The 21,708-nt window shown below is 45.1% G+C and overlaps 1 protein-coding gene across 1 annotated transcript in view; it reads left to right on the top strand.

The window, feature by feature from the left end:
• The window catches only part of SHROOM4 (shroom family member 4), a 148,097-nt gene that overhangs the window by 88,792 nt on the left and 37,597 nt on the right, over window positions 1-21,708 (top strand). The window contains exons 4-6 of the mRNA XM_032592055.1: window positions 7,107-7,241; window positions 9,606-12,102; window positions 18,425-18,486. Coding sequence (XP_032447946.1) covers window positions 7,107-7,241; window positions 9,606-12,102; window positions 18,425-18,486 — 2,694 coding nt within the window. The remainder of the gene's footprint in view (window positions 1-7,106; window positions 7,242-9,605; window positions 12,103-18,424; window positions 18,487-21,708) is intronic.

Below are 21,708 nucleotides of genomic sequence, written 5' to 3'. Positions count from 1 at the left end.
GAGAAGAAACTGTTCATCCTCATGCTTTTTCAGACCAAGAATTATTCTTTAGTATACTGTTAATGGTACTGTATTCCCCAGTGTATTGTCAAAGGATGGTGATCACACCAGCAGCATCAGCATTACTGTAGAGCTTGTTAGAAAGTTAGATCTGGAGCCTGCTCTAGACCTGCTAAATCAGAATCTGCATTTTAGCAAGATCACAGGCGATTAATATGCCTATTAAAGTTTGAGAAGCTCTTCTCTAGAGTATAGGTTTGGCTTTTGAACCTTCTTTTCTTCTTTTAAATGTTTTAATTAAGTTTTTATTTAATCCAAGGGTAGTTAACATACATCCTTATGTGAGCTTCAGATGTACAATGTAGTGATTCAACACTTCCGTATGTCTTCCGGTGCTCATTCCAACAAGTGCATTCCTTAATCCTCATCTCCTGTTTAAACCATCCCCCCACCCACCTCCCCTCTGGTAACCATCTGTTTTGAACCTTCTTTAAATTAGTCCTTTCTCATTAATCTTCATTTGGAATGAAGAAGTCATTTTTCATGCTATTAACAGTACTTTGCCCATTGCTATTTTGTGTAGAAGATAATATTAACAGAAGGTACCATTTGTTGAATGCCTGCAGATGAGAAAATGAAGGCTCTGTGACATACCCAAGACCAAACAAGTAGTGAATGGTAAAGCTGAGACTATAAGCCATATTATACACCCATAAAATCCCCAAACTTTGCCCATACAGTACTAACTACCAAAGGAGAGCCTATGGGCTTACTTGGATGGCACCTGTCTTTTAGGGAGTACACAAAAAGTCAACCCAGACTTCACTAGGTGGTACAGAGGAAAGAGAAGGGAAGGGGCCTCCAGGCATGATTTCCCAAGAGAGAAATGTCCTGAGCATACTTCTTGTCCTGAGGGAGCTCACATAAGCCTTCTTGGGCCAGAAATTGCTGGAATTAGGACCAGACGCCAAGGGAACCTGGAGTGGGGATCAGGAGTATTACAAAAGGAAACCCCCAACCCTAAATTCCTGAGAGAAATTAAACCCTGATGCCTGATTTTGGGCCTGGGATATACAACAAAATCATGTGGGGCCACTCTGGTTTCTGGCTATCACATAGGTCAGTGAGGACATCATTTGAAGCCCCAGCCTGGGGCCTAGGACTATTACATCATAACATGCTATAGCTGGAAGGGTTGTTTGTGACAATGGAGTCCAATGTTTTATTTTGCAGAGAGGAAACAGAAGCTCAGAGAATGGGAGTAAGTTGTCAGAGTTCAGAGAGAATTCATGGCAGGGCCAGGGATGCTGACTCCAAGCACCACCATCTCAGTTGCAAAATGAAGTTTTCTTTGGATCTCTCCAGGTGCCCATAGGAAGTGCAGACCCTGTAAATATGACTGAGACTGGTTTGTAAGTCTGTATAGCTCAGCAGGACATTCACCTTGGAAAATCTCTAGGTCACTATCCCCCAGCCATGTAAAATAAGCTGTAGTACTTACTACTTGCTCTTCAGGACCTGGAGTCTGCTAGGCTTGGCTGCTCCAGGCTTTCCTTTTCTGGGGCCCAGAGGACCCACGGAGATGGCTGGGTGGGGTCAGCTCAGTTCAGGAAGCACAGGAATTCTTTTAAGTGTATGTGTCTGGGGTATTTTTCTCTCTTACGTGTATTTTTAAAAATTCTTTTTAGACACTAGCTTTATCTTTCCCAAACATCATTTCCTTGCTCCTTTCCTGAGTTCTAGCAGTGGCTGGGGGCCCAGCTTCCTTATTGGCCCCTGAGCTGTGGAAGGGGGTGGGCCAGGGCTCAGAGGAGGCTGGAGTAGGGAACAGGGGGACTGTTTGTGCTTCTGGAACTGCCTTTCATCCTTCCCTTTGCCACCAGGGTACTGGCTGGTTTCTGGAGCAGCGTCTTCACTCCTATCCTGCTCTTGACACTGGCTTTCCTTCCTCTGGCTGTGGCTGCATCTGGGTCCAACGGTTGATGGCCATACCTTGCCTTCAATGCCACTCCTCTCTGTTCTTGGAACTGGGACCTGACTGTGCCTGAGCTCTTTGCATCGCACTCAGCAGCTTGGGCTGATGGCCCCTCATCTCAGGAGGTCTTAACAGGAAGGCAGATGGGTCTCACCTAAGGGAAGATCCAGCCTGCAGAAAGAAGCACTAGGAGCTGGCTGGAGGGGTTGTTGAGCACCTGAGCTGGCTGGATACCCAGTTTTTCTCCTAAGCCGTCTCCCCACCAGGAGCAACTTCCATGGTAGGTGCTGCTGGTAGCCATGGCTGCTGCCTCTCTTCCCCCTTCTGCTTTCTTTCTTCAGTATCCCTTTATCTTTGCTTTCTAAGAAAGGAACTTTGGAGTAATGAATGGTACGGTATGTGTTCATGACAGTACCTGAGCCAGTCTTGGGAGAAAGGGCAGGCACTGACGCCATTCCTTCCATGGCTAGGCCTGGAGCTGCATGTTTGGTGGTTGGCATTTTCTCAACTGTCTGCTTCTTTCTCTTCATCACTCTTCCCCACTGCCCGAAGAGGGTATGGTTTAAACTCAAGGACCACCATGACTTTCCCTTTCTGACTGCTTCTTGTAGAAACAGCTAGAAGCCTCAGATATACAAGCTTGTTGAGTCAAGTCCCTCTTTGGGGAGGAGGAGTCCTGTGGTATCCTAGAAAGGGCTGGAGGTTCTGAGCCTCATCCTCATTATGTGTGCTCTTGGAAAAGCAATTTATCTGTGTCTCTGTTTCCTCATCTGTAAACTGAGGATAATAATAGCTCTTACTGATAAGGTTGGAGTGAGGACTGAATCAACTAATATATACAAAGTGCTTAGTGCCTGGCACATCTAAGTGGTCAATTAATGGTCCCTGTTCTGTTTTTGTAAAGTTCATGGTATGTCAGGTACTACACTGAGTGGTTTCACACACAGGGTTGCATTTAATCCAGGCTATAATTCGTGAGTAAGGGGTTCTCTTCATAGTTTTACAAAGAACCTACAACTCAGAGAAGTGACTTGCCCAAGGTAACACAGCTAGGAGTGGAATGTCAGTGTAGACTGTCTCCAAGTCTAGGGATGTTTAGTAATAATACTAGACTGAGTATTAGACCCTATTGGTAGTTTCCTCTCCTTTTCCAAACTAGGGCTAGAAGTCTCCAGCTCTGGCTACAGTTCCTCTGCTAGGATTTTCCTTCCCATAACTTGTGGTTTTCTCTCAGTGGTCCCAAATCCCTATTGCCTTGCTTCTGTCTCTTTGGGATTGTTTCCAACTCCTGGAGAGACCCTAGATAGTAGATGCCTTTGTTAGCTACATTTCAAATTGTGGCTGAGGAGTGGTGTAGCCAAACCTTGATAGCAGATAGACAAATCTGGTGGGAGTACTTTTGAACAATCCAGAAGGACAAGCCTGAGCTGATAACCTTTATTATAGTACGTGCTATTTATTGACCACTTGTTATGTATCAGGCTGTGTCTCAGATGCTTTGAAAATATTATCCCTAATCCTCACCATAACCTAGCCAGGTAAGGATTATTGTTCCCTTTTTCAGATAAGAAAACCAAAGCTCAGATGGGTTAAGTGCCTTGCGTACAGTCACACATCCAAATTGGTAGAGTTAGGATATGAACCGAGATCCATCTCACTCATGTTTGTTTCCTTCCTTACTGGCCTGATACAGTTGGTGGGATGAGACTGTCATACATGGAATTATGATGTGCAATATAAAACATAATATTATTATAAGATAAATTGTGAGGACTAGATTAGTAAGGGCAAGCACCCTGGAGGACATGGTACTTGAGCAGCACCTTAAAGAATAGGTGGGATGCAGACTGACAAAATTAGAGGGGGATTCCAGCTGAAGAGAATAGTCAGAGTAATAACTAAGATAGGCTGAGGGCTTACCAGACCTTGTTCTAAGCATTTGACATACATTGTCTCATGTGATCTTTACAACCCCACGAATTAGGTTTTTTATCCCCATTTTAGAGCTCTGAGAAGTGAAGTCATCTGTGCAAAGTAATAGTCTCATAAGTGGGAGAGCTGGGATTCAAACCAAGGTGGTCCATCTACAGAGCCTGTGCTAGATTCTGTTGGAGAACCAATGGCAAAAGTGCAAAGTTGCTTACAGGACATGACTGGAGCACAGATATGGGAGATTGGGCCAGGTGGGTAAAGATAGCTCATAGACAGCTTTGAACATCTCACCCGGTTTATATTTGATGCAAGACAGGGGAAGAAACATGGAGCCAGGGAAGATTCTTGAATAGGTGAATGCCACAATTCAATTGGTGTTTGATGTGATATGACCCAAAAGCAATTACTGGAGATGGAACAATGAGAGACTGGCTGGCAGACTGACACGGTATTTTGGACATTATAGTGTTAAGGGCCTGGACTAGAACAGAAGGTGTTGGTGGTGGGTTCTGTGGAGAAGTGTAATTATGTAGAATAGAATCAATGAAAATGGAGAGAGAGAGAGAGAGAGAGAGAGAGAGAGAGAGAGAGAGAGAGAGAGGCAAAGCCAGAAAGATATAAAAGAAGACCCAGTAGAACTCAATGAAAGATTGGATGGCTGGGGGAAGATGGTATCAAGGCTGACCACTCACATTTTAAATCCTGGACTCTTCAGAAATCCTGGATGTGGAAGAAGGGCCCAAAATAAGAGAGGTGCCTTGTTCTCCACTGTATCTCAGCGCCTGGAAGCATAGTACCTAGTAGAAACACATGGCTCTTAGTATGTAGCAATACACAGTACTTCTGTCAGCTGCTTTATCTACAGTTGTTATTGGATGACTACCAGGTAATATTAGCTGGAAAGATTTCTAACAACATGGCTTTGTGTGTGAAACTCTGGAACAGGCACCCCCACCTCCTCCTGCTCTAAGGTCTTCTTGTACCTCTAGATTCCCTGCTGGGCATTCTGAAACCCATAATAGAACACTATAGTTAAAAGTGGGGGCCTCACTTGGCTTTCCTCCCCATAAATCTAGCCAGTGCTGCTGACCTGTCGCTCTGGTTCCTGACCTTTGACAAGCAGCTTCCCTTGCCCTTCCTCTTACACCTCCTTGTCCATGTCTGGCCTGTTACCACTCAACCCTTGTTTTCCCTAGCAAGGCTGTTCTCCTCAGGACTGCCTTTTTAGGCCTTGGGCCTCTAGAACCTTGTACTGCTGGGATTTTCTGTGTTTCCACTAGGGTGAGGGGCATTCCCAGCCAGGATGGAATCCAGCTCAAGTCTATCCACTACTGCTCCTAGGAGGTAGAGAGCTGATTTATCTCACTAGATTACAAGCTTGTTCAAAACAGGGGCCATTATCTTAGTCAACTCTGCACTGTTAGTGTCTAGCATGGAGCCTGCCACAGCAAATGACTGAATAAATTAAAGAGGCTATCATCTCTCTCTCTCTCTCTCTGTCTCTGTCTCTGTCTCTGTCTCTCATCTACTTATTTATCCTCCTCTTACTCTGTCATTCATCCCTTTCTCTATCACCATTTCTCTCTACTATGTATTCCTCTATAATCTCTCTCAGTTTTCTCCCACTGTGTCATTTGTTTCCTCTCTCACTCTTTGTTTTTAATTTTTTTAATGTTTATGTATTTTTGAGAGAGAGAGAGAGAGCATGAGTGGGGGAGGGGCAGAGAGAGAGGGAGACACAGAATCTGAAGCAGGATCCAGGCTCCAAGCTGTCAGCACAGAGCCCGATGCAGGGCTCAAACTCACGAACTGTGAGATCATGACCTGAGCTGAAGTAGGACACTTAACTGACTGAGCCACCCAGGTTCCCTCCCTCTCTCACTCTTCTCTTCTCTTTCTTTCTTTCTTTCTTTCTCTCTCTTTCTTTCTTTTTCTCTGTTTCCTCCCCCCCCCCCCCCCCTAATCAACCTTCTCCTTATCTTCTGGTGAATTACCCAGGTCCCACGTGTGCTCTTCCCCATGTCATTCTTCTCCACTTGTAAGGGTGGCATCTATTCATGGGGAATATACCAGAGGACAGGAATGGGTCTTGTCTATGCCAGTCAGTACAAGAGTATGGCTGCAGCCTCCAGCACCAGACACCTTGTGGTTGCCTCCAGGGCATTGGCCTCAGACCTGTATCCCTCTATGTACCCCCGCCATGCAGAGCAGACAGTCTGTCAGCCCAGCACTGCATCACTCACCACTTCGTGCTGTTTTCCCTGGCAGGAGTTGGGGCTCCTTTTCCCTCTCTGCCTACAAACTCAGGCATCTCACCTCTGTGCCCATCTTATCCTTCACTCCCTCAGTGCCTTCACCATGCTTTATTCAAATTAGCTCTCTCTCCCACTAATCTGTAAGCAAAGACTATGTTTGATTCATCTCTGTATCCCCAGAGCTATACACAGACGGTACATTGTGAAGAAGTAAACATATAACGAATGCTTATCACAGGAACAAGTGAAAATTGGAGGATTTGCAGCCTGGTGTTGACTTCTTTGAACTTCTCTATCACTTGCCTATTTTTTTCTTTAAAAAATTTTTTAATGTTTATTTATTTTTGAGAGAGAGTGTGAGTGGGGGAGGGGAAGAGAGAGAGAGAGAGAGAGAGAGAGAGAGAGAGAGAATCTGAAGCAGGATACAGGCTCCCAGCTGTTAGCACAGAACCCGATGTGGGGCTCAAACTTGCTGACCACAAGATCATGACCTGAGCCAAAGATGGACACTTAACTGATTGAGCCACCTACGCACCCCTTGCCTATTCTTTTCTTAGAGAAAAATGGGATGTTTGTCCAGATTGATTTTTTTCCTCAAAGACAACTTAGGGTAAGCTCACTGTTGATTGGGCAGCAGTACTCATTTATTCCACAAATACTTACTGAGCATCTACTATGGGTCTGGCACTGCTGTGTGTGCCTGGGATACACCCATGAGCAAGATAGCCCTGTGAAACTGACATTCTGTATGTCCATGCCTCATCCTCAGCACGAAGGAGATTTGAGTGCTGGGAGCCGAAGAGGGCCACTAAGATTCCCATACCAGCTCCTTGCAAGATGTTTTACTTCATTTAAAGGAAAGAGGGGGTGGGGGTGGAAGCTGCATGGGAAGTGATTTCAGCTCTGGTTCCCTAAGCTGACTTCCTGTCCCTTTCTTGCTGTAGGAGAAACACCCCTGTCAGTAGGCCACACTCATGGCATGTGGCCAAGCTGCTGGAAGGATGCCCTGAAGTGGCTACCACCATGCATTTCCCTTCTGAAGCCTTCAGCTTGTCCTGGCATTCCGGCTGCAACACAAGGTGAGTCTAGAGCCCTCCCCTTCAAGATGAACTGGAGGGTAGACCATCTGGCCACTCCTACCCTTCTGCTCTAGTTCCAGATGCATGCTATAGAGCCCAGAGTGCTATAATGGAAAATGGAGTGGGAATCCATAGTACTTGGGTTCTAGTCCTAGGCTACTTACTGCTAATTCTCTGTGACTTTGGGACAGTCCCTTTCCTTCTAGAAAATGTTTCCCTGAAATACTGCACTTGGCTTGCAAGACACAACACTCTTCTACTTTTCATCCTATTTCAGTGGCTGCTCATTTTCAGTCTTTTCCCCTAGTTCCTCCTAATCCCCCCGGGTCTCAGTGCAGGAGGGCACTGGGGCTCAGTTCTGGTTCTCTTCTCTAGCTACAATGACTCACTGGTGATCTCATCCAGAGTTCACCAGCTCTGTCACAGGGCCAAAGCCCTCAGAATGGGCACCTCTCTGAAGAACAGGGTCTATTTGCCATGAGGATCTCTCAATTCAGGGGGCCTAGTATTGTCTGTTGTGAAAACAGCTGCCCAGAAGGGGAAGAGAAATTTTTCTGCAAACTCAGAGCCCAGAGGGCTGCTGGCCTCAGCTATATTTTCCATTCCACAATAAGAACTTCCATCTAAGAAGGAATTTCTGGTGATGAGGCTCAGGGAAGCTAAGGGTTGAGTTTGCCCTCAGTCAATGACTTTATTTAGCACCAAAAGACAGGAGCTCCAGGCAGAGGCAGTTCTGTTCTGGAAGAATACACTGAAACACATTCTTAGCTTGGCTCCTGTTTGAGTGGGAGTGTGGTTGTCTGCAGCAGGAAGGGTGGTAGGGTGGGTGGCAGGTTGCCTTACTAACAAGTAATTGATGGATTCTTAGTCCAGAAGTCACATGAGCAGAGTGGCTAAGTGGCAAGGCAGGAAGCAAGTATGAAGGGAGGCTGATCTGGGGATCTTGGGAGCCCTTGCCACCTCTCAGTTCTGGGTCTATGAACTATGGCCTTTCTGAGAACAGTCTGTGACCTCAGAGGTTCTAGGCATAGGGAGTTACTGGCATGACTTGGCTCACTTTGGCTTTGTTTGTGGGAAATGGTACTTAAAATTCAAGATTGTGTCTTATCCCGGTTCCTTCCTTGGTCTCCCTGGTTTGGCTTTGCTATCGGGGATGAGGGAGTGATGGGTATGCAGGGCCAGCCATAATATCAACACTAGTGATACAGAGGGTGCTGATAACAATATAAATTAAAACAAAAAGCAAGAGAGCAGCAGCTAGCTGTGTATTGAACCTTTGCTAGGTGCCTGGGCTGTGACAAGAGCTTTACATTTATTAACTGATGCCACCAACAAAGCAACCTGATATTATATTATTATTATTAATAATACAGATATTATTATTATTCCAATTTAACAAATAGTATAGCAGAAGAGCTAAGACATTGGACTCACAGAGGCTTGGGTTCAAATTCCAGCTTTGCTTCTTTAGCAGCTATGTGAGCTTGTCAATTTACATTGCTAAGCTTGTTTTCTCAGTTATTGGTGGGGGGATAATAATCTGTCCCCTTCAGTCTGAAATGAGACATTGTAAAGTGCCTGGCACATTGTAGGTCCTTGGTAAATGGTCACTACTACCAAGAAGAGAACCAGACGCTGCCTAAATTCCAGCCCTGTCTGGGTCACAAGCTACAGCTGGGTGATCTTGAGAAAATCACCTCCACAAAATCACTTCCTTTTGCAGGGCTCGCTTTACTCCAGCAATTCTCAAAAGTGTGGTCCCTGGACCAACAAAGAGTACCAACATCACCTGGGGACTTGTCAAAGGCAAAAATTCTCAGGATTCACCCAGACTTAACACTCTGGGGATGGGGCCCGAAAACCTGTGTTGTTTGGACAAGTCCTCCCTGTGCGTCTGATGTACATTCAAATTTGACAGCCAGTGATTTACAAAGTGGGCTGGCTGAAATTGAATCAACCCTTTAGAGTCTCTCTCTAATACTAATATTCTGTGATTGTCTCTCCTGGCAGAGAGCCACATGCTGACTTCCTAAGGACAGTGACAGGCCAGAAGCAATTCTAGACTCACTGGCGGCAGGGAAACAGAGCACAAGCCCCAGTGGAGTTCTTACACTTTTACTCTTTGGGATCTTGCCCTCTCCTGTTTCCATATGTTGTTTTGTCTCCCATTTTACCACGTCTCTCTGGCGCCCCAGTATCCATATCTTTCTCTGTTTCCCTTCTTCCTTTTTTTGCCTTATCTCCTTCTTATATGTGGCACGGGTGCCTCTGAGTTGTTCTGCCTTCTCCCATGGCAGGGCTGGCCATGGCGGGAGAGGGATGTGGTAATTTGGCTAACTAACCAGTGTGCCCTGTGTCTTGCAGTGACGTGTGTGTGCAGTGGTGTCCACTCTCCCGGCACTGCAGCACTGAGAAAAGCAGCTCCATTGGCAGCATGGAGAGCCTGGAGCAACCAGGCCAACCTTCCTATGAGGGCCACCTCTTGCCCATGGATCAGAACATGTACCCCAACCAGCGTGACTCAGCCTATAGCTCCTTCTCAGCCAGCTCAAATGCCTCTGACTGTGCCCTTTCCCTCAAGCCAGAAGAGCCAGGCTCTGCAGACTGCATCATGCTAGGCCCGGGGCCAACAAAAGCTGCCAGTGGCCGGCCCAATGTGACTGAGACCTCTGGAGGTAGCCGGCGCACCACCAATGGGGGTCACCTGACTCCCAGCTCCCAGATGTCATCCCGTCCACAGGAGGCCCACCACTCTGGGCCTGCCAAGGCTATCAGAGGCCCACCACAGCCTCCAGTGAGGCGAGACAGCCTTCAGGCCTCCAGAGCCCAGCTCCTTAATGGAGAGCAGCATTGGACCTCTGAGCATGTGGACTCCTTGCAACAGAAGGAGATAGTGAGCTTAGACACCATGCTATCCCCAAGGAACCCTAACAGGTTCTGCTGCCTCAGCGGGCAAGACCAAGTGACAAATGAGGGCCATCAGAACTGTGAGCTCAGCCAAGGTCCTGAATCCGGCCAGCAGGACTCTGAGCATCTACTGATGGAGGCCTCAGCCAAAGCCGTTGGATTCCCAAAAGTGTATGACAAAGCTTCCAGCATAGATTCCAGCCCACTCAAGAAGGCTTCAGCAGAACCAACTAAGGCTGCTTCTCTTGGAAGCCCTCCACACCTCACAGGACCCATGGGGCATCGTCATAGTGCCCCTGAACAGCTTCTGGAATCCCATTTACAGCATGTACACCTTGATATGAGGGGCAGCAAGGGAACGGAGCTCCCAACCGGGGAGGATGGGCATGAGTGGACTCTGTCACCTTTGCATAGCAGCCACACAGGGAAGAAAAGTCCATGTTCCTCCACAGGAAGAACCCAGGACCAGCCTAGCAAAGAGAGAAAGACCAGGCAAGTGGATGACAGGTCTTTGGGTTCAGGACAGCAGAGCCCAAGCAGTTCCCCACATGGAGAGGCTGATGGACACCCTCCAGAGATAAGTTTCCGGGACCCAAACAGAGCCTGTAGAGCAAGCAGTGAATTAGCCAGCCAGCAGCCCTCTGCCTCTGGCTCCCTTGTTCAACAAACCAGGGATTGTTATTCAACCACTAAAGTAGCTGGCATCATGGAGGCTACTGAAGAAGGGGACAGTGAACCCAAGGAATGTGGCCAGGTAGGTGAGAGACGAAATAGAGGGCCCCGGGGCCGCTCAATCCAAAACCGGCGTAAGAGTGAGCGTTTTGCTACCAATCTGCGTAATGAGATTCAGAGGAGGAAGGCCCAGCTCCAGAAGAGCAAGAATCCCTTGTCACAGCTGTGTGACACTAAGGACCCAGTGGAAGAGACTGAGGAGCCCCTAGAAAGTACTCCACGTTCTGCCTCGAACTCATGTCTTCTATCTTCATATAAAAAACCACCTAGCCCCAGGGACAAGCTCTTCAACAAGAGCATGATACTCAAGGCTAGGTCTTCAGAGTGCCTCACCCAAGCCACTGAGAGCCATGAATCCAGGACAGGCTTAGAGGGACAAATAAGCCCTGGCCAGAGGCCTGGCCAGCCCTCTTTTGGCCTGAACACCTGGTGGAAAGCATCTGACCTGTCCTCCTCAGACTCTGAGAAAACAAATGTTCACCGTGGAGTCTGTGGAGGTCACTGGAGATGGTCTCCAGAGAACAACCTACAGCCACATGTGGCACTATCCATGGAAGGCCCTTCTAACCCAAGTGACAGCAAGGAATTGAAGGTTTCTACTGCCCAAGCTGGGGAGGAAGCCATCCTCCTTCCCTTTGCAGACAGAAGAAAGTTCTTTGAAGAGAGTAGCAAATCCTTATCTACATCACATTTGCCAGGTTTAACCACTCATAGCAATAAGACTTTTACCCAGAGACCAAAACCTATAGACCAAAACTTCCAGCCAATGAGCTCCAGCTATAGGGAATTGAGGTGCCATCCAATGGACCAATCATATCATTCTACAGACCAACCATATCATGCCACAGACAAATCATATCATTCGGTGTCACCCCTTCAGTCAGAAACTCCTACATACTCAGAATGTTTTGCAAGCAAAGGTCTAGAACCATCCATGTGCTGTAAGTCGCTGCACTGTGGGGATTTTGACTACCACAGGACCTGCTCCTACTCCTGCAGTGTCCAGGGAGCCATAGTCCATGACCCTTGCATGTATTGTTCTGGGGAAATCTGCCCTGCTTTGCGAAAGAGAAATATGATGCCAAACTGCTACAACTGTCGGTGCCACCACCACCAATGCATCCGGTGTTCAGCTTGCTATCATAATCCCCAGCACAGTAGCCCTGAGGATGGCAGTTTGGCACCTAGCAACACTTGGAAACCCAGGAAGCTGACAGTGCAGGTAAGGACTTGGTTCTTGGATAGTTTTGCTTCCATTATTCTCTTGGTGAGGAAAAAGTGAGGCAAATCATTGGAAAATGTAATGATTACAATTCCTTTAAACTGTATAGCCCTGGCTTATCCAAGTGGTAGCTTAGTAACCTTGGGTAAGACACTCAGCCACCAAAGTTGCAGTTAACCCATCTTTAGATGAAAATGACATTTGCCTCACAAAATGGACAGAACTGGGATGTATATCCTGACTGTAAAATTGGTATCTGAGTGACCTTGAGCAAGTAAGTCATTCAACCACCAAAACTTGCATTACATGACCTTTTAAAAATGTTATTTATTTATTTTGAGACAGAGAGAGAGAGAGAGAACATGAGCAGGGGAGGGGCAGAGAGAGGGAGAGAGAATCCCAAGTGGGGTCCACACTGTCAGCGCAGAGCCTGATGTGGGGCTTGAACTCACAAACTGTGAGATCCTGACCTGAGCCGAAACCAAGAATCACATGCTCAACCGACTGAGCCACCTAGGTGCCCCACAGGTACATGATTTTTAAAGGGGAAAAAAACAGAACTTTTACCTCATAAAATGGCCAGTACTGAGAGAAGTCTTATTACCTCATCTCTAAAGTAGAGGAAAATAATGGCTGCCTCATATATCAGTTGTGAAGATCAAACAGGTCTAATGCCTGACAGAAAATAGCACTTATTCCCTTCCAATTCCTGCTTGAAAAACTACTTGGACCTGCAAAACTTGTAAATGTCCCCCAGGTTTTCTAAAAAACAAATCCTTATGCCCTTCTCCAGCCTATCTTTGTCAGAGGCCCAGGTCTAGACTAGCTGTTGTTATACTCTGGTTATAACCTACCCCCCACCCCCAAACACAGGCTACTGCCAATCCCCCAAGGGACTCCTGAGAGGATCCCCTATGTCCTTACCAGCTCACTGCCAGGTTCCTTCCCCATGGCTTCCCTAGCACCACCTTTTGGCTGGTGCACTCAAATCAGAAGTTAATTCCTGTGTTGAACTGTTGTTGCAGAGGCAGACACTCCTGAATGACTTAGTGTGTGGAGTTCTTCAATACACATTCTTTGAAGAAAAAAAAAAGGAAACTTAGGGGTGAAAGAAGCCTTACACAAAAGAGTATATGCTATTCCTTTTATGTAACATTCTATAACAGCTATTCTGTGGGAAACAAGAAAACACTGGTTACCTATGGAAGGTGCCACAGAGACTGAGCAGGAAAACGCATGAGGGAACTTTGTCAGATGGTGGTAGTGTTCTGTATCTTGATAACCATTTGAGTTACACAGGTGTATGCATTCATTGAAACTCAACAAATGTGCACTTAATACTTGTGCATTTCCTTGCAAGTAAATTTTGCCTACAAATATTATAAACAAATATCAAACTTTATTTAATATGTATGCTGATGTTTTTGAAGTATATTGATGTATACAACTTATAGTTTTCAGCATACAAATGTTGCAAATATTTAGCTATTATCCCTAGAATTTCATGTTTTTGATGCTATTGTAAATGGTATTGTTTTCTTAATGTCAAGTTAAAATTCATTGTTAATACTATATGGAAATACAATTTAATTTTGTATATTGGTCTTGTATCCTGCAACCTTGCCAAACTCACTAGTTCTAGTAGCTTTGTGGTAGATTTTAAAAAGATTTTCTATATAGACAATCATGTCATCTGCAAATGAAATTGTTTTTTATCTTCCTTTCTATTGTGTATACATTTTCTAGGGGGGGGGGCCTTCTTGCACTGTCTAGGACCTCCAACACAATGTTTAGTAGAAATAGTAAGTGTGGCTAGTGTTGCATTGTTCCTAATCTCTCCATATTAAGTTTGATGTTAGCTATAAGTTTTCATAGATGCCCTTTGACGGCTTGAGGAAGTTCCCTTCCATTCCTAATTTGCTGACAGCTTTCGTCAGGAGCAGATGCTGGATTCTTTAAAATGCTTTGTCTATATCTATTGAAGTGATCTTATAGTTTTCTCTTTTACTCTATTGATACGGTGAATTCTATTGATTGATTTTTGAAATAAGAACAAGACTAGATTTGCTAATATTTTGTTAGGGATTTTTGTGTTTATGATGATCAGGGATTTTGGTCTGTAGTTTTCTTATAATGTCCTTGTCTGGTTTTCATGACAAGGTGCTGGCCTTACCAAATATGTCGGGAGGTTGTTCCTCCTCTTCCATCTTCAAAAAGAGTTTGCATACTACTGGTATTATTTCTTCCTTAAATGTTTAGTAGAATTTATCATCGAAGCCATCGGGACCTGGAGTTTTCTTTGTGGAAATATTTTAAACTACAAATTCCATTTCTTTAATAGATACAGGTCATTTCAATTATCTTTTTCTTTTTGAGTGAGCTTTGGTAATTCATCAAGAAAAATCTGTCTATTTTCTTTAAGTTTTCAAATTTATGGGGATAAATCTCTTTGTCACTTTAAAAATGCATCAAGAGGGGCGCCTGGGTGGCACAGTCGGTTAAGCGTCCGACTTCAGCCAGGTCACGATCTCGCGGTCCGTGGGTTCGAGCCCCGCGTCGGGCTCTGGGCTGATGGCTCAGAGCCTGGACCCTGTTTCCGATTCTGTGTCTCCCTCTCTCTCTGCCCCTCCCCCGTTCATGCTCTGTCTCGCTCTGTCCCAAAAATAAATAAAAAACGTTGACAAAAAAAAATTAAAAAAAAAATGCATCAAGAATGTAAGATAGATTGGTGGATGGGTAGAGGAGTGAATAGGTATGGAATCAGGCAGATGTAGTAACATAATCATTGCAGAATCTAAGTCGTGGGTATATAGATGATTGTAAACTTGTTCAACTTTTCTGGATGCTTGGAAATACTTAAGACAAAATGTTGAAGCAAAGAGGAGAGGAAATATAAAATAATGATTAAAAAATCACTGATGCTGGAACCAGACTGCCTGCATTCAAATTCCTAAGCTTCCCCATGTGAAAAAAAAAATGCAAGTAATAACTTACTTCATAAGTTGGTTGAGAGGATTAAATGGTGGAACATGGGTAAAGCACTTAGAACAGTGACTACCAGAGAGTTATCATCTTTTGAGTGTGAGTTATTGTCTCCTAAACTAAAGGGAGATTTGAGCTTAGTTTGAAATGTTTGCTGAAAGAAGGTCCTGCGAGTAGACAGTAGAGGAAGTAGGCTGAAGTTGGGGGAAAGGACATGATGGCTTGCAGGAGTATTGGCCCAGAGCTGGTAGCTCCATAAGAGAAGGAGATGAAATGTGAAGGTTGCAGCAGTTGGTAGCAGCAATGCAGGTGTGCCTGTGCCCACACCATGCCTCTCCTTTTGTACTCTGAAGGAAGGGGACACAATGGGTTCCCGATGCCAGTTAGACCAGCTCAGCAAGTCTGCTTATACACTAGGCTTTCAGATATGTGAAGCCACTTCATGCCTGTTTCTTCCCCTGCCACCTGAACACACACATGTACATGCCAGACATAGGAAAACTTACAATATGGGATAGGACACCCCAGGTCAAATGACCAAGGTGGTTGTGATGGTCGGTGGCTGTCTGAAGTAGGGTTGAGATTCTGCTCCTTATGGCCCCTGAAAGAGGTTAGGGAGCTAATTAGCTCCTTAGTACTTTAAGAGAACTAAAATCAGCATGCACTTACATTCCTCATACTTCATGCCAGTTAGTTTTTCACATATTATCAGATTATTTCATTTAACAATTGTTTGAGATTAAGGTATAATAGGATCCCCATTTTTAAATAATTTTTTATTTTTTATTTTTTTATGTTTATTTATTTTTGAGAGAGACAGAGTGCAAGCAGGGAAGGGGCAGGGCGAGAGGGAGACACAGAATTCAAAGCAGGCTCCAGTCTCTGAGCTGTCAGCACAGAACCCGATGCAGGGCTCGAACTCACGAACTGCAAGATCACGACTTGAGCTGAAGTCGGACACTCAACTGACTGAGCCATCCAGGCACCCCTAGAATCCCCATTTTATAGCCAAGGAAGCTGAGGCTTACAGAGGTGACACATCTAGCAAGTGGCAAATGCAAAACTTGAGCAACATAACCATAACTGACATTTGAGTATCCACTTTGCACTCAGTATTATTCTAGGCACTTTATATGTATCAACTCATTTAGTCCTGGAAGCAATCAGGAAATAGGTACTGTTATTATGATGATCTCACTATTAAATAGCTGGGGGAGATAAGCTAAAGAGAAGCTGTGTAGTTTGCCTGAAGTCATACCACTAGGGAAGGGCAGGTGTGGTATTTGAATCCATGTCATCTAGCTTCAGAGGCCAAGCTCCTAGTTGTGCTACACTGCCTCTCCATAAGCTAATTGAAAAGCCCAGGCCCAAACTGAGGGTTGATGGGGGGAAAGGGGAGAGGGGAAAATGCATGATGGGCATTGTTGGGATGAGCACTGGGTGTTGTATGTAAACGATGAATCATGAGAATCTACACCCCAAACCAAGAACACACTGTAGACACTGTATGTTAGCGAACTTGGCAGTAAATTATATTAAAAAAATAGAATATACTATTTAAAAGATAAAAAAATAAAAACCTTTGTTGATATTGTCAAATTCTCCTCCTGAAGACAGTGCTTGTCTTCCCCATAACCTTGTTAATATTTAGCATTTTCATTAAGTTTAACCTGGGCCAATCAAATAAAGAGAAAATTGGAATGCAAAAAGAAAGAGAAAGAAAAGCCCAGGCCCTCTCCAGTATGGCAGGATGCCTTCTAGCAGTATAACTTCGATTGGGGCAACAATTGAACCCCGTCTGCGACAAGCTGTAGGGCTCACTGCCTCATTGGTCCATAGAGTACAGGCAGTTTACACCAACTTAAGTGATTCAAGGAAACAAAGTAAGGTGATACTAGGGAGCTGACAAGGAGGTTGCAAATTGGGACAGGACTTTGGTTTGGCCACTGCTATTTACTGAGCACTTTCCACAGGGCATGGACAGGAAATCCTGGCTCCCACTGTGCCTGAAGGAGTAATAGTGTCTTTGAGGGCAGGAACATCTCAGAAGGGTGTTGAGGCAGAGTTTGAAGTCTAACAAGTGGTCAGAGCTGCTCTAATATGACAAGTACAGGCAGGGACCGCTCTGGTCTTGGGAAAGCTATAAAACCTCATCTTTCTTGTGACTGCTAACATCTACAGCCTCTCGCATGCCAAGCATTGTGCTAGGCATTCTCTATGCATATCCCATTTTGTACTCACTCCGGGGAAGCCAGCAAAGCTTGATGGCATAGCCCTTATTTACTAGATAGGAAGCTGAGGTTCAGAGAGGTGATATAACTTCCCTCAGACAGCACAGCTAATAAGTGTCTTAGCCAGAATGACAGACACTAAGTATCTTACCCCCAAAAGGGAGCAAATTTTTTTTTACTGGGGCAAAGGTTAATAAAACTTTGAATAGGACTAATGACAGCATTGGAGGAAGAGGGAATTTGGGAGATCAGTGAGGTTTAGGAAAAATTGTGCTTTCCTGTTGAGTTAAGCTTTGGGTTGCCAGGTACAGAATGCTGCATGCAAAGTCAGGGAGAATGTCAAAAGGCAAATTTGCATCAGGTTTGGAGCTAGAATAGGAAGGGAGGAGCATTTTTACAAATGGCACATATGGCTTGAGCTACAGTTTGCTTGGGCAAAGCCCTTAAGGAAAAAATGGCCAGGGTGGAGAGCATGCTTCTGTAATGTGGGGACCGTGGCACCTGGCACTCGTGTTCCCCAGAGATGAGCCCGCCTCAGCCACTACCAGTGGATCTGGGAGGAGAAGGAAGGGCCCCTGCAGTACAAAGGTGTACTGGCATGCATGCTCTGTGTGTGCCTCACCTTGGGAAAAGGTTAGAGCAGCACGGGGCTTCAGGCCTGAAAGCCCCTTCAAGGGCCAGGGCTTCGAAGAAGATGCTTTCTATGTTAGAAGAGGCAAGAGGAATGAGCAGGTTCATGTGGCAGAATAAACAAAAAGACCTCCTTCACAAGAGCCAGAGCAAACAGCAAACGTGCTAAACTGGTTTACGAGATGGTTTGGGAGGGGAGTGGAGAAAGAGAGGGAAACACGGAGTTTCTAGAGCACATGATCCAGGTCTCTGAGTACTCTCTTAGTCTCTGCATGCCCCCAGCAGTTCACCAGGCCTCTGAACAGAAAGGCAGCAACTCCAGGTGCATATTTCTCTAGCCTGTGTGGGAAAGTAGAAGAAACCAAGTGCGGGGAGCGGGGTCTGGCCAGGGACAGGCTTCTGACCTCTTCACATTTTTGAAGACATCTGGATACCTGGCTGCTCAGAGCTCCCTAATTTATCAGAATTTTGCTTTGCAGGAATTTTCTGGGGATAAATGGAAACCAGTAACAGGAAACAGGAAGACCAGCCCGTCAGGGAGGTAAGTGATCACTCAGGGAGTGGGGTGCGTTGATGTCTCTGAGACTTCTATAGAAATTGCTAAGATCTTCTGTTTGCTCAGTTTCCTTTGAGGAACCTGGCCTGGTGTGTCCATACCAAGAACTTCATACCACAGATGTAATCTAGCCTGCTCCCCAGACAGCTGGGCTACAGACCAAACTGATCACTATGACGTTTTGGAATACATAGTAGTCAGTATGTTGTGGGGAAGTGTGCCCATCAGCTCAGAGGCCTGGGGCAGTCTTGCCCACCCACAAGGACATGTGGGAGCAGATCATGCTGAAATATAGGTGAGACGGCATAAAGTATGCTCACATCCACAGCAGCCACTGGACAATTAATTGGAAAGGACAGAGACGAGATAAGACTGTCCAGCTACCACTGTGCCTTTGCCTCCTTTGTTGGAGCCACCCGTTTTTTGGCCTCTGCCACCTTTCTTTTTACAGGGCTTGTGAAGAACTTAAGGCATATCCAGGGGCAGATCATGCTAACGATAGATTAAAATTCCTGGAAGAAGGTAGGGACATTTTTGCAAACAGCACATATGGCCTGGACTAAAGGGAAGAGAGTTGCTTGGGCAAAACCCTTAAGGAAAAAAAAAGTAGAGAGTCTACTCCTGTAATGTGAGGAGCTTGGCACCCAGTGCTCATGCTCCCCAGAGATAAGCCATAGGTGACTAGAAGGAGTGGACAGTTTTTCCAGTTTGCTCTCCATCAATCAGCCTGGCAGCCTTCTTTTTCATGAAATTCCTTGATGTGTTCTTTTAGCCAGTTCTTCTCTAGGTCAAATTATACAAGATACCCTGAAATTATATTGATTCTTTAACTCAAACTCTAGAAATGAAGGAGGAAGAAGGCCCTTAGTTGTGCCTCTGTGGGGGCACCAATGAAGGGAGCATCAAGGAAGTGGACTAGAATCCCGGTCTTCTGACCCCCTGTGATTTGGTGGTACATTCAGGATTAATTTTGGCTTTCTTTTGACTCCAAAGTATGGGACACCCATCAGGTTTCTGGTTGGCCATGAGAAAAGAGAGGAACCCAACATTTTTGAATAATCTACTAAGTGTCAGTCACTGGACTGACTTTTTTAACCCATAATCTCATTTATTCCCCACAACAATTCATTTCATTACATATTTTATAGATGAGGTCACACAACCAATAAGCGATGAAGCCAGAATTTGGACCCAGGTTTGTCTGGCCCCAAAGTTTATGCTTTTCCCCTTACAACTTCATCGATTAGGATCCCAAAGGAAACCTTTCAAAAGGATCCCTCAGCATCCTGTCTCAGAAGTCTGAGGCCTTTGGAACTCTCTGGCTGGTCTGATTCCCTGCTGTGGATCTGCTGAGTTTCCCATATTAGACTGAGACCTTTGAGAGAGGAGACCACATCTCGGCCTTATCTTCTTACCACAGAGACTTATCCTCTGTGCCTAACATAGCGCCTGACACAGAGAAGTCCCTCAAGAGGTATTTGCTGTTGGCTTACCAACTGAGGAAACAGAGCCTCCTCCACCATTGAATGGGTGAAATGACACAAAAATAATAATGCTAACTAGCATTTCTTGAGCACATTGCTCTATTCTAGGCACCAAAGCACTTTACAAATATTTACAGCTGACCCTTGAATGACACAGGTCTGAACTGCATGGGTTTGCTTATACATGGATTTTTTTTCCAATGAGTACAATACAGTACTTTAAATATATTTTCTCTCCTTAATGATTTTTTAAAATGTTTGTTTATTTATTTTGAGAGAGAGAAAGTGAGGGAGGGGCAAAGAGAAACGGAGAGAGAATCCCAAGCAGGCTCCACGCTGTCAGCACAGAGTCCTACACCTACATGGGGCTCAATCTCACAAACCATGAGATCGTGACCTGGGCTGAAATCAACTGACTGAGCCATCCTGGTGCCCCCCCCCACAACTTATGATTTGCTTAATGACATTTTTCTTTTCCCTAGCTTACTTCCTCATAAGAACATAGCATACGATACCTAAGACATACAAAATATGAGCTCATTGACTATGTTATCAGTAAGGCTGCCAGTCAACAGTAGGCTGTTAGTAGTTAAGTTTTGGGGGAGTTGAGAGTTATACATGGATTTTCAACTGCATGGGGGGTGGGGATTGGTGTCCCTAACCCCCACGTTGTTCAAAGGTCAACTGTGTCTATCACCATAACCTAAAGGGGTAGTTATTATTAGTCTCTCTGGCAGAAGAAACTGATAAATTCACTTGCCTAAAATCCCACAGGTGTAGTGAGTTGATTAGACCCAGGTGGTCTACCTTTAGAGACACTAGACTCAACTACAGTGCTTCTACAAAATGGTTCTCTTCCCAGTCAGCCAGTGAAGTAAGAGGACTTTATTCAAAACCTAGTGTATGCACTGCCTTTCTCTAGGCAAGCAGGGGAATATTAGAGAGCGAGCATCAGGAAGCACAATGCCTGTCCACCCACAGCTTGGGCAAGGAAGACTAACCCACACAAAGTTAAGTAGCAATAATCATAAATTACCACTTACAAAACAATGTGCTGCAAGCTAAGTTACACATGTTATGTTTTATATTTTCCAAGATCCTGTCAGGTATGTATTATTATAACTAGAACAGTGGCTTTCAAACTTGAATGTGCTTTAGAAACACCTGGATGGCTTGTTAAAACACAGACAGGTGGATCCTACACTTACCCCCCAACCCCTTCCAGAAACTGTGATTCAGTAGGTATGGAATAAAACTAAAAATCTGCATTTCTAACAAGGTCGTCCAGGTGATGCTCATGCAGCTGGTCCTGGGATCACACTTTGGGAACCACTGACTCAGAGAAAGATATGAGGCTCAGAGAAGTTATAGTAGTTTACTGAAGGTCTCATGGCTATCAAAGGGACAAACCAGGATTTAAACTTAACTTTTGCTTACTCTGATAAGTTGTTGTAAGATGAAAAGTGTCAAATACATGGTTTAAACAAGAAGTATCTGGCACGTGGTAAGGAGCCAATACATGATAAATTGTTTTCTATTTAAGTTTACTGGAGGGTAAGAAAACTGAAGGCTGGGACCTACAGGAGGAAAAACCCAAGGGGGCTAAGCAGAGTATGTTGGAGAAATAAACTTCACGGGTTAATGGTTCTGGCCTTGGAATCAGCCTGCCTGGTTTCAAATCCAGATTCTTATTTTCTCTAGCTTGTGTAACCTTGGCAAGTGG

The sequence above is a fragment of the Lynx canadensis genome, chromosome X (genome assembly GCF_007474595.2).
Source record: "Lynx canadensis isolate LIC74 chromosome X, mLynCan4.pri.v2, whole genome shotgun sequence".
NCBI classification, from domain to species: Eukaryota; Metazoa; Chordata; class Mammalia; order Carnivora; family Felidae; genus Lynx; species Lynx canadensis.
This window is presented reverse-complemented; position numbering and strand designations above follow the sequence as displayed.